Source organism: Silurus aristotelis (genome assembly GCF_946808225.1).
Source record: "Silurus aristotelis genome assembly, chromosome: 14".
In the NCBI taxonomy this organism is placed as follows: domain Eukaryota; kingdom Metazoa; phylum Chordata; class Actinopteri; order Siluriformes; family Siluridae; genus Silurus; species Silurus aristotelis.
Window position 1 is genome coordinate 2,575,210 of NC_139587.1, and position 16,148 is coordinate 2,591,357.

At 38.1% G+C, this 16,148-nt stretch overlaps 1 protein-coding gene across 1 annotated transcript in view; it reads right to left on the reverse strand.

The window, feature by feature from the left end:
* Nucleotides 1-1,036: 1,036 nt before the first annotated feature.
* slc7a11 (solute carrier family 7 member 11) overlaps nucleotides 1,037-16,148 on the reverse strand; it is a 17,700-nt gene continuing 2,588 nt past the window's right edge. Inside the window, exons 2-12 of the mRNA XM_083559804.1 lie at nucleotides 14,850-14,976; nucleotides 10,196-10,311; nucleotides 9,863-9,988; nucleotides 7,554-7,653; nucleotides 7,412-7,456; nucleotides 6,995-7,118; nucleotides 6,051-6,154; nucleotides 4,745-4,841; nucleotides 3,689-3,838; nucleotides 2,685-2,862; nucleotides 1,037-2,564 (exon numbers count right to left, since the gene is read on the reverse strand). Of these exons, the coding sequence (XP_083415930.1) occupies nucleotides 2,509-2,564; nucleotides 2,685-2,862; nucleotides 3,689-3,838; nucleotides 4,745-4,841; nucleotides 6,051-6,154; nucleotides 6,995-7,118; nucleotides 7,412-7,456; nucleotides 7,554-7,653; nucleotides 9,863-9,988; nucleotides 10,196-10,311; nucleotides 14,850-14,976 (1,223 nt within the window). The 3' untranslated portion in view covers nucleotides 1,037-2,508. The remainder of the gene's footprint in view (nucleotides 2,565-2,684; nucleotides 2,863-3,688; nucleotides 3,839-4,744; nucleotides 4,842-6,050; nucleotides 6,155-6,994; nucleotides 7,119-7,411; nucleotides 7,457-7,553; nucleotides 7,654-9,862; nucleotides 9,989-10,195; nucleotides 10,312-14,849; nucleotides 14,977-16,148) is intronic.

The window sequence follows — 16,148 nt, forward strand, 5'->3', positions numbered from 1 at the left end:
TGCAAAAAAATTCAAAAAATAATAATAATAATAATAATAAAAAAGATTTACAGTGTGTTACTTTATACAGCAGTGACCTACAGTACATTTTACACTTCATGAACAAAATCCATAAGCTCTATAGCAGGAGATCTTCCACTCCCAGGTGTGTAAAGCCCATTTAGCCGTGTGTCTCCAGATAAAAAAATGTTGTGGTAAAAAAATATTTAGGGGAGAACCTCATATGGCTGGAAAAGTCAGCCAATACTTTTGACCGCACCATACATTTTGAATCACATTCATTCGTAAATAATAGTTAAAGTTACAGTTATAATCCAACTCGTTCAAAGCGGCCGAGAAAGCCTTTATAGTTGCATTCTTTTTTTTTTCATGTCAAGAAATAAAAAAAAAAAATCGTATTTCTCATTCGCAAGTTCTTCATCATTACAGGTTCATTCTGAACTACAATCTTGAATGACCCTCAAAAAAACAACTTATATTAAGTTTATGCTACAAATGTACAAAATTTCAAGAATGACTTAAAACTAAAAACTACATTGTCCAACAAAGGTCTGATCGTTTTTATTTGAAGTGTGTGTGTGATCGGATTTCACGACGATTGATTTTACCCAGCATGGACCATCAGCGATAATTAATCCACAAAATACATAAGTATAAAAAAATGAAATAAATTTACTGAATAGTAAATTTTTATAAAATTTAAATAATAATGATAATAATAATAATAATAATAATAATAATAATAATAATAATAATAATAATAATAACAATAATAAATCATAATAACGATTATTATTGTTATTATTATTATACTCATTCTAATTAAAATACAAATAATAATAATAATAATAATAATAATAATAATAATAATAATAATAATAATAATAATAATAACAATAATAAATCATAATAACGATTATTATTGTTATTATTATTATACTCATTCTAATTAAAATACAAATAATAATAATAATAATAATAATAATAATAATAATAATAATAATAATAATAATAATAATACAAATAATAATAATAATAAGAAGAAGAAGTAATAATAGTAATAATAAACAATAAAATATTCTGTGGCTGCATTTTTTTTTCCATATTTGTAATGAATATTTAAATTCTAGGCTTAAGTTGTTAAAACAAGTAAAATATAAATGAAATAATTTATATTCTGATATACTATAAAAAATATAAAGAAAATTATTATTATTCTTAATTTAAAATACTAAAATACAAAACGAATCAAAAACAAACAAACACACACAAAAAATGTAGCTACAAAAGCTATCCAATCCGTCATCTCAGATGACTTTCAGAAATGTAGGACAATCCCACATTGAACACATACAACTTCTGAAAAAAATCAAAAAAAGAAAATCTGTCAACATTTCCACCTGATCTACAGTAGTTCTCATAATGGCGGTGTGGAATTGCTTTATGAGGTATAAAACACTTCAATAGCTCTGGAGAGCCGGAATAACTGCCGGGAGGTCAAAGTCAGATGTTTACGATACAATCAGACTGCTAGCACAGCTGAAAAACGATGAGTGTTTTTCATTACAAGCTAGCATACACATGACTGAAGCTAGCAAATCGCTTTTTTTTTTCCAGCAGGCTAATTATCAATTTATCATGTAGTAGAAAAATGTAGCTTTGCACTGCAGGACATGTGGGATCGATTATTTTTTCTCCACAATTATGCCCATCTATGCTAGGCTAATGCAGAGCATCACATATGAACCTGTCATATATAACACTAATTTATTTTCATTAGATTAATTAGAGCAATTTTTCTGAACCGAGTGCTAACAGGTATTAAAGACGCTTCATTGTGCGTTTATTTGCTTTCCGACTCTTTAAAAAGTCGCGGCAATGACAAAAAAATGCGTCGTTCCCGAAAGCCGGCGTTTTTCACAAGTACACACTGGGAAGCGAAAATGTAGTTTTTAAATGTATTCACTTCGGAAAGCGTTTTCAAAAAAGCTACGTTTTTCATTGACTGAAAACGGCATCACACGTGATATCCCCCGAGATTTAGATTAGCAAAACGATTGTTGTGGTTCGAACAGTTAACACTTTCTGTGTGTTCTGAGAAAACTGGTGAAATGTTTTGGTAAGAACGTTCACACTGATTTTTTTCATGAGATGTTCCTCAGCTTCCTAATGACCTGCCGAACTGTTCTGAGAAAAAAGAAAGATTCACGAATCTCAAATTGACCAGGAAATAAGACAAAGCACGGCTAGTAAAGTGAAGTGTGCTGTATCGGAGCGAATAGCGAGGACCGAGAGAGTGGAAGTGTTTTTTTTTTCTTGCGCAAGCACCGAAAGGTCTCTCTCTCGTTCCTCCCTTGTGGAGTGATGGATTGAGAAGCGGTCACTCGGGGGAGTGTTTTCTATAAAACATAAAAGAGGAATGAAAATGAGAGCAGGTTGAAGGGATCATGTTCTATAAGAAAGACGAAAATGAAAGACTGAATGATGCAAGAGCGGTGTCTGGAAAGGTCAGTTCTCGGCAGGGACCACCTCCAAGAGGATTTGTAAGGATCGGTTCATGGAGTCTGCAGAAAGGACATGGAAGCAGAGACAATATTAGAAATTCTGATGAATATTAATGGGCATTTTGTGTTGCCAAGGCTGGAATAGATTTGTTAACAAAAAAAACAACAATGTCCTCAAACCTGAGAGATTCTGGAACCACTTGGGCTTTCTGTCGAAAACGATGAAGATGTAGTAAGCCGGGATTGCCGTGAGCGTGATGGCAAAGCCGATCCCCGTGTTGACTGGATCGGAGTAGAGCGAAAGGAAGACCATGAAGAAGCAGGTGAAGGAGAAAACTGCTGGGATGAAGATTGGGACCTGAGGGAGAGAAAAGAGAGACAGAGATAGAAGCAGGGGAAGATTAGGCACAGCTCAAGACATTAACATTAATGATAATAGCTAACGTTAGGCTTGAATTTCTTCCTCACCACGATCGCTTATTTGCATTTTAATATCATTAAGATCATCACGATCTTCTGGGCAGGAGTATATTTGTGTATTCGTTTGTTGATTGGGTTTATAATGACTAGAAGTCCAGAAAGTTCCTCACCGTCTTTACGCTGCAAAAACTCGCTCCTGATTTACATTTCATCAAGGATGTCGAGGCAGATAATAACACTTATGGGTTCGATTGGAGAGTAGGATTAGCATGCTAATGCAAGTCCATGCTAATGGTTGTTCTTTTCATCACAAAGGTATAAGGAAACTATCTCGGCTTAATGGTCAACTCTCTATCTCGAATTTCATTACGCGACTCTCACTGGTGGTGATGTGGCATGAAAACACAAAACTATTGTTCCTATTAAAAAGTTTCGTTCAACAAACAAAGAACAATTCGCTTCATATTTATCCATTTCTAGTTACATTCATGCAATACAATAGCGCAAACAACCTGTTTTTAATATGAGCCAAAAAAGTCCCGTCAGAAATGTTCTGACGCTGGAGACTCCTTCCATAGATGTTACACAAAAATCTCTTCATAGACTTTTTAGATCATTTTCTTTTTATCTTGAAACTCTACCAAATAATCCTTTAGTGATCTGTTACTATGAAACATATTAGCATGTGATTTGACCAATCAGAATCAAGAATTCCACCCTACTACTGCTGCATTGGTCATTGTTGGATTGTCTGGCTGGTCTACCTTGAAAGGACGTAACATTTCAGGTCGTGTGTGGCGCATGTAGATGAGTCCGACCACAGCCAGCCCGATGAAGAGCCAGCGCAGGAAGCTCATGAAGTTCAGCAGGCTGTAGATATCTCCAACAAACAGGAGGAGCATGGTGAGGGGGTACTGCATGGGGTAGGAGGAAGACAAGATGACAATCAGACTTACACCAGTTTATATTGGTTTCTTGCTTGCTTTCTGGGTGGATGTAAATAAAATAAAGTGAAATATTTCAAGGTGGTCATAAAATCAGAATGTAACTTTGAAAATGTTTTAATATATAATATTAGATTAGATTAGATTACTTAGTTATATTCAGATCTAACATCTTTAGTCGATATCCATGTCTCTTTTGACTTTATTAAACAGTTTACTACATTACCCACAATGCAATTCATTCCAACAAAAACTTCTTTCATGTCATATGTCACTAAGTACATCCTAAACACTTTGGAAAAGTATGGAAAAGTATGGAATTTCCAGGTCTGGATTAATACAGGAGGGGTTGTTGTGGGGAGGGGGGATTTTTGTTTCCATACTATTGCCCTGTAAATTTTTCTAAAATCTACAATTAATAATTCATAAAAATATTTTTTTATAAAACAAAGCCTACATCTACACTAATCCGTATTTTCGTATAAAAACGCTCACCGTCCGCACTTCCGTTTTCAATAATTTACCAAAAGTTGCTCATCAACACTGAAACTTCTGAAAACCATTATTTCAGATGTTAAATATGGTCTTAAAAATGTTAAAAAGGGAAGTCTGCAGATTTGAGTCTGGAAAGAAATTGTGTAGGACCCCTGCTAAGACCCCGAGCCAAGCCTCTGTCATACCTCAGATCCCACATAGGGCTACAATGCAGTCAATGGTTCCAGGAGTCCAAAGGTTTCTAGAAAGTTCTACACTAAATTTATCACTCATGTAACAACTAACAGCATACTGTATATGCATCAGAATCGCTGCCTCATTATGGCAAATAGCTTTGTTAAAACAGAAAGTGATTCAGAGCACCAGACCATCATGACTTACCATAACAATTACAGCAGCTACCGGAGTGTGTCGATGAACATGAACCATAGACAGAACTTCAGGAAGTTGACCTTCTCGAGACGCCACGTAAAACATTCTGGGAAAGATGGAGAAGAAACGAGGCAGAGCCTGATGTAAGAGCAGGTTATATCATCACTCTGTGTATCACCATTCCTGATCTAGATGTTACCAAATAGACCTCAAGACACACGCTATGATATTAGTCACATTCCCAAAGTACAGTACATCATTTTTTTACTTATTTCGCAACAAATACTTTTGCACTTTATTGTTTTCAGCTTCATGATAACATTGTCTTTTTGTAGATTCGCTCGCCTTCATACTTTATACGCTCCGAATATTCCTGCATGTTTGCGGCTTAGCATTTATTTATCTATAGTCAGCATTTAATAATCTAGAGATATTCCACACTAGAAGGTGGGATCAAAACATTTCGAACTGTTCTGACCCTCGTGCGTTACCACGTCTGCGATTTCATCACGAACGTGAAATCCTGCATGAAACCAGACAAATCTGCCACAGAGACTTTTGACATACGGTGATGCTGCAGCAAAGCGTTCGAGGTGTTCCGAACTGCATGCACGCTTTCAAAGCGAAAGAACATTGCAGAAAGACGAAGAGAGAACAGGAGGACCTTCGATGAGCTCAACCTCATCAGAGAACAATCCACATGATCCACGTTCCACACCCCACTCGTCTGGACTTCACACTCTTTCCGTAGATGAAGCCCAAAGGTCGCTGTTTTGACACCGTTGCGGAGAGCGAATCGCAGAAGGTGCTTGACACTCTTCGAAAAGAAGACTTCCAGGACACGTTCCAGAAGTGGCAGGAACACAGGGGGCGCTGTAGCACTGTGCAAGGGGACTGTTTTGAAGGTGATCGTGTGTATATATTTTCTAGCGAACAAAGGGAGTCTCAAAACTTTTGATACCACCTTGTATATGCTAGACCAGGAAGAGTATGGAATACCGCAAAATATTCCAAAAGCATTTAAAAAAATAAAACAGACTGAGAAAAACCGAGCAGAAGTAAGTTCTTGTCTGACTTCTTGTATGACCAATTTGCTCGAACTGGGCAGCCAAACATAGAGTTGAGAATTCAAATCTTACCACTAATAAGCTGCCACTGATGGGCCCTTGAGCAAGGCCCTTAAACCTTAACCACTTAGTTGTATGAATGAGATAACTGTAAGTCTTTTTGGATGAGGGTGTCGGTGGCGTAAATTTAAATTGTGTTGCACAAGTGGAAAAATAACATTATGGAAAGCGATCATACTGGTCCTCACCTGGAGATGGCAAAAATGCCTCCATTCATAGACCCAAAGCAAGAAAGTGCCACGAAGATGGGAACTGCGATTGAGAAATTCCCATAAACTCTCTCAGCAAATGTCTGAAAGAAGCGAAAAGATAGAAAGAGAGAAAGCGAGAGAGAGAGAGAGAGAGAGAGAGAGAGAGAGAGAGAGAGAGAGCAAGGATATGAAAACATACTTAGTTTAAACAAATAAGGACACAACATTGATTTTCCATTTTCTTCCATTTTGAATGCAGTTTGTGTTTAGGAATAACAGGTGTGGGGGGAAAAAAGCTTCATCTTCGCCAGCGTGTGGAGCGAAAGCAGCCTTAAATGAGTGCATTACGTGGGTGTAATGGGATGAAAAAGCTTTTAGAGCATCCCTGAGCCGGGCTGGAGATCTCCGAATACACATACACACACACACACACACACACACACACACACACACAGACGCATGTGTTCTGCCATCGTGAGTTATAACGAGCGCTATATGAGTACAGCAGGAAAGCAGAACATGGACCTGAGCGTCTCTGTGAAATTACATTTACTTTCCGGAGGAGGAAGGTGTCGGCTATTACATTCATTAATGCTGGTGTACAGTGAGATTTTAAAGTGCTGGCGTCCTCTATTATAGATCTCTGCTGTCTCGGCCCACACGCACACACACTGGGACGAGGATAATGGTGTGTGAGATCCAGGCAGGTAGATAGCAGCATGATTACAGTGATCACGCTTTTTTTTCTTTTTTTTGCTCACGTGAAATCAACAAACGTGTTTACTCGCGAAAAGACGAAATGCTAAACATCGGGAAGGAAATTGCTTTACGAAACAATGCCGGATGACATTCCCAGGGATGAGATGGCAACCCGGGGGCAGTGATGATGAGGATGATGAGGATGATGAGGATGATGAGGATGATGAGGATGCGATACTCACCACAGCGACGGCGTCTGAGGCGAGCAGCTCCTCTGCCGACATCACAGTGTAATACGCAACGTTAGTCAGCGTGTAGCATACGGTTACAATCACCATGGAGATGCCGATAGCCAACGGGACGGTTCTGGGAAATAAAATCCATTCATATATATATATATATATATATATATATATATATAATGCACATACTGTATATACAGCCTTTCAGTCTACTATTATTAGACAATTAGGGCCAGATGAAAGCCGAGCCTTGAAGTAAGTGAACTAGTATGCGGATTTAATCAAATATATTTTTGATGATCTATACGTCTATACAATATCTCCTTTAAAGCTATAGATGCTACGCTTCAAATTTCTTCTCGTCTTCGTTCTGATGGATTGGTTTCAATCCAGACAGACGTCTTATCTTGCACTTACCTCTCGGGACGATCCACTTCCTCTGTGACAAAATTCAAGTAAAACCTGGAAACAAAAAAATATATAAATAAATATATAACCTAATTTTCAGTAGTTCATATTATAGAAGCTCGTGGTTCCCTTTCGATGGGAGTGGACTCACCAGCCGGCGTAAGCATACATCCCTGAGTAGAAGGCCAAGGGGAGGCCAGACAGCTTGACCGTGTTGACCTGAAATGCATTCTGGAAATTTTTGGTCTCGCCTGTAGAGAGACAAAACATTGCTGATAATTAAAACACAAATTCGTTCATTTGTTCATTTACAACAACAAGCTTGTTTTGCAACTATAAAAGGACATTCTGACATAAAGTTTTAATCTTTTATATGTTATTTGACCTGTTACACCATGATTTCAGTGCACAAAATAACCGTTGCCAAAACAACACTGGGTGTGGGCTGTACCAGAGAGTATCCATTTTCATGAAACTTAATTTAAAGTACATAAAGTGTGTCAAAATACGAATAATGAAGTGAAATACACAACTACTTTTTTCTCTTGGAATTCCCCCTAGTAATTTTCTGGCTTTTTAAAATTCGTTTTTAGGGAAATACATTGACCAAACACAACATTATGGCATTATAACATTCTGAGTGGTGAAGTGAAGAACACTGATAATCTCTTCATCATGGCACCTGTTAGTGGGTGGATTTATTTATTAGGCAACAAGTAAACATTTTGTCCTCAAATTTGACATGTTAGACGCAGGAAAAATGGGCAAGTGTGAGGATTTAACAAATTGATCCAGAACATCTCCAAAACTGCAGCTCATGTGGGATGTTCCTGGTCTGCTGTGGTCAGTATCTATCAAAACTGCTCCAAGGAAGGAACAGTGGTGAACCGGAGACAGGGTCGTGGGTGGCCGAGGCTCATTAAAGCACATGGAGAGCGAAGGCTGGTCCGTGTGGTCCGATCCAACAGATGAGCTCCTGTAGCTCAAACTGCTGAAGATGTTCATGCTGTTGATGTTTGACAGATCAGGACTGTTTTAGCAGCAAAAGGCGGACCAACACAATATTAGGCAGGTGGTCATAATGTTATGGTTGATCGGTGTAAATAGTTTACAATTACAGTACACTTTTTGTCTTCTTATCTGGAATTTTCTAGAACATGTTGTCTAGCTAAAGTTATTTACTTGGCAGTAACACAGCAAAGCACTCAGGAAACCCCCTCCTAACAAAACTTTCAGGGTCTACAACTTCTCAACTGTGATGGTTTAAATCATTTATTAGCCATGGCAACGCAATTCTCAACCAAGTGTTCGAGTGTATACATAAGTGAATGAAGGAACAGGATGGTTTTCACAACAATGGTGTGAGAAATACTCTGGTCTGAAAGTGCCATGATGAAGAGATAATCAGTGTTATTCAATTCACATGTCAGTGGTTATAATGTACAGTATTTGTTGACTAGTTAGGTAGTTTATTAGATTTGTATCTTGAACAGTAGGTGGAAATTCATGCTCAGTGCAATGCTAGTCCATCAAAAGGCTTTATTCACATAAATCGGAATATTTTCTAATCTAACAACCCTCATGTCTATGGATGGTGAAGAAACTGGAGAATCCAAACGAATCAGAGAGAACATGCAAAAAGGATGCATTGGGATTGAACGCTGGAGCTATGAAGTGAGACAGCACAGGTATTCTATTTAAAAAAAATTATTTTAAATAATGAAACATGACAGTGCATGACCAGGAACACAACGGTCCAGGAAATAAAAAAGCAAAGGTGTTATAATGCAGCATAATGCACAGGGTTCGTAAGATGCCTTACAGTCATTCAACGGTTTGAATTTACAAATGCATTTACACTAAATACAAATATATAAAAGAGATTTTTATGTCCGACCATAAGATTGGTATGTGGTTTTGGAACGTTCCTTTGAGTCCCATTTTGCTCTTATAATAACCTTTATTCTTCTGGGAAGATGTTCCACTAGATTTTGGAGTGTCTATGCAGAGATTTGTGCTCATTCAAATACAAAGGTGTGAGTAAAGTGAGGCACCGATGTAGGTGAGAAGGCGAAGAGGCCTGAGGTGCCTTCGACATTCACATTCATCCAAAAGGTGTTCAATATGTTTTAGAGCTTTATAGCAGGGGATCTTCCACTCAAACACATGGAAAGCAGATCTTCATGGTGCTGGCTTGTGCACAGGGGTATCCTTATGTTGGAACAGGTTTGGGTCTCCTAGTTTAAGTAAACTAGAAAAAATTGTGTTTTGATTTTGTGTTTGAAGATGAACCACACATGGCTGGAAAAATCGCGCGTTCCAATACTTGTAGTGGAATCGCGACTGTTACGCAGGAACAGGTGATGAAGATTGAATAATTGGATGACTAAAGAGCATTGTGACATTGTTTGAACCCAAAAGTCATTCATTCGTGCTGAACAACTCGTGTTGAACCTTTACCTCTAAACAGCTGATAGAGTCCGGGGACGATGATGATGGCCATGGCGAGAAGTTTACTGAACGTGAGGAAGATCTGGAGCCTGGCTGTCCAGCTCACACTCATACTGTTGATGTACATGACTGTAGCTGAAACACACAGAGTCAAATCTTTTACAAACATCCTACAGGAAAAGATTCATTCCCCACTTCCTGTTTGTGTTAATTAATTCAAAATTGCCCTGTGATAAACTATCCCAAAGACAGTGATAGGAACTTTTCTGGAAATGTGGAAAGAAATATATATTAAGCCACTATAGCTAGGTATTAATGAATGATTCTAAAGTGTAGACCTACTGAGTCCAATTGCCGTAGCGAGCTTGATTGCGAACTCAGGAACGCCACATGGCATGAAGATCGGCTCCAAAATATACCGTCCGAACGCCAGAGAAATTACAGCCATTCCTGCAGGCCTGGTAGGGAAAAAAATTGCAGATGCACATTTTGAGGTTCAGGCAAAACAGAACATTTACTTTTAATTAGTGTTTTAATCTGAAGTAAAACTAGAGGCTGTAAATTACACATATGGGTTTGGTTTTGGGGAAAAAACCTATTTAATGCAGTCTAATGTGTAGAACATAATTACCATAATTTGAAATACTGATCATACAGACTATGCAGTATTTGGCAACTAAACAAACCCCAGGTCTGCCTCTGAAAGATATCCAACCGATCCAGAATGCAGCTGCATGAATTGGTTTCAACCTTCCTACTGTAGATGTTCCCACACCACCCCACTTTTACATTTCCTCCAACAACTTCCTGTAGCTGCCCATATCAGATTTAAAACACTGATGCTTGTCTGCAAAGCCAAACAACGGACCAACAAACTCTCTATCTCATAGCTCTTATCTCACCAAACACTCATGCCCCCTTCATCCTCTACCACTGCTCGACTGATCCCACCATCTCTCAATGTACAAAAAAGACATGCTTCAGAACTCTTCACTGTTCTGGCACCGAGGTGGTGGAATGAACTTCCATGTGAAGCCTTAAGACCTACACCTTCTTAAATTTACCTTTACATTTACAGCATTTGGCAGACGATCTTTTTAAGAACGACTTACAGCAATCTCACTTATACAGGTGAGGGTTAAGGGTCTTGCTCAAGGGTCCAGCTGGGATTTAAACCCATTAGCTTCCAATCAAAGGTGAAACATCTCTTCCACTGAGCTACCACTTCCCCACTAGTTTAATTTAGCTTTACTTCTTCGAAAAACTAAATATTTTTTTTCTCCTAAAAGACTTTTAGACTGATGGTGTTCTTTATCTGTTTCCTAATTCACCAGCATGAGAGTATATTTATTTAAGGAAACTTTACCTCCCTTTGTAAAGCGTTCTGGATAAAGGTAGTTGCCAAATGCAATAAATGTAAATTTGACCCTGTATACCGTTGTGATGTCACCACGAACACATTTGCATATGTAAATCTCAGGCCCTTTGTGGACATGACAAGGCAAAACATCTGGAACATCTTCCCAGAGGTTTGGAGGTTCTACTAAAAGGAAATAGGGATTAAATGTAGATTCGGATGTTCAGAAGGCACAATCGTGTCTAAACAAAAAAAATTTGCTCCATATAATGTAGCTAATAAATTATTAACTAGGGGAAGTCACAATATCGAGAGCTACTTCCTGATAGTTATTGACTTGAATGCACCAAAAACACCAGACAGAAAGTTGTTCCTCATTGGAAATATACCTGTTTTAGCAAACATTGATTAGCTCAAGTTTGCAGTGGAGCTCAGATCCTAATAGCCACAGTTTTATATCAAACTAATACTGATTACATGATTAACATGTTTTTGTGGCTTAACCTCTAAACATTACAGAATTAGAGATATTCCTGACATTTCATGAACTTCCCTATTTGAATTTTTTTTTTTTTAAAAGGTGATGCAATAATTTTTATGTATAAATTATATACAATTGTCTTTAAGTATTCTTTTCATCAATCAGCAAAAGTTTGTGGACACCTGACCGTGCGATTAACTGCTTATTTACCTGTTTTTTTTTGTTTGTTTGTTTTTTAACCAATTCCACGTTTAGTCCTTATTTGCTGTCACAATGATTAATACTCTTCTGGAAAGATGTTTAACTAAATTTTATGAAGATTTGTGTGAGATATATTCAGCCACATGGGTGTTAGTTAAGTCAGATAATGATGTAGGAGAGAAGATGATGCCTGGGTTGCAGTCAGCATGAACAATTCATCCCAAAGGTGTTCAGTAGGGTTTTATAGCTCAAGAGCAGGAGATCTTAAACTCCAATCCATGGAAAGCATATCTTCATGAACCTGCATAGGGGCAGCCATGCATAGTATCCAGTCATAGTATAACTGGAGAGATGTCATGTTACCACATCACAAATCTCCTACAATTGCGTTCATCTTTGTGGTAACAGTTTTGGAAAGAACTACATATAGATGTAAAAATCAGGTGTCTCAATACATCTCTCCATATACTACACTGTATATAAGTAATAAACTGGAAATGCAGTGAAGATACACCAATTTTATTATGTGCACTAACCCTAAAAGCATGTATCTATAATTTTGAGAGATAAAGTGTAAACGACTGTGTTACCATTTTCAGACGGCCTCGAAAAAGCTCTGCGTGACGTAACACATTCAATTATTTCTTAAAGGTGACAAGTTTATAATACCTTTCCCTCTTGTTCACTGCATATTTTATAGCCCTGTAGGCCTCCTGTGGTACGTGTTAAGAATACAACTGCGTGCGGAACTTCATTTTATTTTCCCAGGAACACGTCCACAGCCGGCAGTGAGTACAAATTATTCCATAAAACTGTTTACAGGGTTTAATACACTGGCTTTGAATGCAAAAAATATTAGCGTTGTGCTACAGGCTATACGGCACCTTTTAATACGCGGCTGCTGTGAAAACGCAATACGCAAGAATCAAAGCGTTGCATGTCAAGCTTATTGATTTGTACTGTTTATAATGGAAGACCTTTCAGGATTTGTTAGGTAACAAAAAAAATAAACATTTAGAAGATGTTTGAGTAAAAAACGTGTTTAATGGCAACGCAGGCATATTGTAAAACGAATGATTTGTTTCCTGTCACGTGTTAACAGCGGTGTAGAATAAGACATAATTGTTTCGAATAAAAGGTGATAATTGGGACTGTTCACAATTTCGGCTTCTGAGGATGAAACAAAGCGGCAGGCAAAGCAGTGTGAAAAGCTCCAATTATCTGTTGTTCGCCTATTTTTATTTAATTCTCTCACACGCCCTGCAGGAGCTTCAGTTCTCGAAATTACGGGAAAAAAAAAATTCACTGGGAATTACGTGCTTCAACAATCGAGCGAGGCCTGTAAATCCAAGCCTGGAAGGTTTGTGAAAAGACCATAATTGCGCTCAGGTGTTTCAGTCAATCAGAGAGCTTCTGCTCTGGTTTATAAAAGCATATAGAACAAGTGGGATTTTTAATCCTCGTGGTTTTGTTCTTTACAATATGATGATCAAAGGAGACAAATGAAGCTTGGATGAAAACGGTGAAAGCGTTGAATGATTGTTAAAAAGTCTTCAAAAATATTGTCAAAGAAGATGAAGCAAAGATGTAAACAATGTTTATACATCGACACAATATGGACAAAAGTACTGAAATGCCTCCAGCCAAATGTGGTTTTTCGCCAAATTGTTACCACAAAGTCTATCTCTATCGGATGTCTTCGGATGTGCTAACATGAAATTGTCCCTTTAATTTAACTTAAAGACCCAAACCTGGTCCAGCATGACACAAAGCCAGCTCAATGACGATCTTGGTTGGAGTGGAATATCTCCTGCTATCTCCTCCAACACCTTTGGGATGAATTGGAGCGGCACCCCAGGCCTCCACACCTCACAGAGATCAGAACCTGATTTTTCCAAAACCCTTCTACCTGACATTCCAACATCTAGTGGAACATATAGTGGAACAAGAATAGAGGTTATTATAAGAGCAAATAAGGATTCGATGTGGAATGGGATTTTCAAAACGGACATGTTTTATGTTCCAACCCCTTTTTTTTTTTTTTTTATATTATTATTATTTTTTTTTAATAATAAAACAATGCTGCACATTGACCTTAAACCGCATGATACAGCAGGATTTCACTGAGGGCCTTTTCATCAACTGAACCAAATATGATGAGTCATCATGAGCCTGGGGCTATTCACAGATGCAAATGTAATGCTAGCAAGCTATGCAGCATGCATTAGCAGTAATAGCTGGTCCAATCGTTAGCCTTTATTTATAGTTCCTGGTAAACACCCTCGTAGCTGACACCGAAAAATCTTCCCAGAAGAGTGGAGGTTTTTTTTGACAACAAATAAGAACTAAATGTGGAATGTAATGTTCAGATATCAATCTTAAAGTCAGGTGTCCACTATTTTTTGTCCATACTTTGTCCATTTGTTTGGTTTCAGTGAGTCCATGTCATTTTAAGAGTTAACATTATTAAAAGGAAAGGAACCTGGTGTGAACATCTGTTTACCAGCTGCAATAAAACTGGGTGTTGAGATGTTTTTGTGTTTAACACAGCTACACAGAACGGTTATTTCAGACCTACAGTCCTGAGAGCTCGAATTAGTCCTTTGTTGTCTCGGAGTGTTTCTTGTTTTACGCAGCAAATTCTGATGTTTGCTGTTAGTCTTATATAACAGCTTTCACCCTGCATGATGTTGTGCTTAAGACTGCTGTCCTGTGATTGGCTGATTGGATCATGTGGGTTTCTCTTAAATTTATTTATATATATTTACACACACACACACACATACAGTACTGTGAAAAAATTATTTGCCCCCTTGCTAATTCAGATCATTAAGCAAATTTTTCTTTTTAAACAAAAAAAAAAAGAAAAAAGAAAAAAATCAAGAGGAAGTAAATACTTTTTCACAGGATTATTATATATATACAAAAGAATGGGCAGTAAAAGACACTTTACCCACCGTATAGCAATCATGTCCACCCAGAGTCGTATGAAAGCCATCTGAGGGCCGAATGCCTCCAGAACGTAGGTGTAGTGACCACCAGACTTCTTAATGCAGGTTCCTAACTCAGCGTAGGACAGAGCACCTGAACCACACACACACACACACACACACACACACACACACACACACACACACACACAGGGATAGATGGTGAGAAAGAGCTGAAAGAGCAATGTGGGCTGTATATGCTGACAAGAGCATGTCATGTGTGTTTGTGTGTGTGTGTGTGTGTGTGTGTGTGTGTGTGGTTTCTGTGTTTGTATATACAACATATACATTTATTATGTGTATATTATTAGTGTGTGTATTTCTACATGTTCATTTATGTGTCTGGCGAATGTCTGACAAAAAATTCTGTATAAACTGTGTGTGTGTGTGTGTGTGTGTGTGTGTGTGTGTGTGTGTGTGTGTGTTTGTGTGTACAGTGTATATGTTTCTGTAAGCTCTTTGTGTGTATGTATAGATTGTGTCTTTGCAAATTTTGTGTGTACCAAAGTGTGTATAGCATGGTGTGTGTGTGTGTGTGTGTGTGTGTGTGTGTGTGTGTGTGTGTGTGTGTGTGTGTGTGTGTGTGTGTGTGTACAGGCTGTATGTGTTGTTACAGAGCAGCGTTTCAGGAGGAAATTCGGACGAGCGCCTCAGCCAGACTGGCAGCTTTAAATTCCTTGGCTTCTTAAAGCCTGCAGCAGCGATACACAAAAGAGTGTTGACAAGTGTGTAATGACTCCTGACACACACACGAGTACACACACAGCGTTAAACAATGCTCCTTTGACACGCACATGCAAAGTACACACAGCGGCACACTGTTAAACAATGTTGCTCTGACACACACACACACACAAGTTCAGACCCCATGCACACAGACATCAAGCTTGAGGGGCTCGCTTCTGCTGTGAACATAAGTGCCAATACAATATAAATGTCTTTCTCTCTCTGCCAAACACACACACACACACACACACACACAGCCCTGGTCCCTCCATTCCCATCCTGCAGACAATTTAAAGCTTGCATTGATTATTCTTTTGTCTTCGTTCACATAATCGTGTACTGCTGTGCGTTTGTGCTGCCTTCACTTTCACCTGCGTTGAGAAAAACGATTCGAAAGAATTACTAGCAATTAGCATTTTGTCCCAGCTCTCGCTATGCTAATGGTTCAAGCAGACAATTTAGATGTTTGGAGAAGCCAAATAGTTGAGTAATTGACACAAAACAAAATTACCAGAAACTGTAAATAAAGGCGAGCAATTA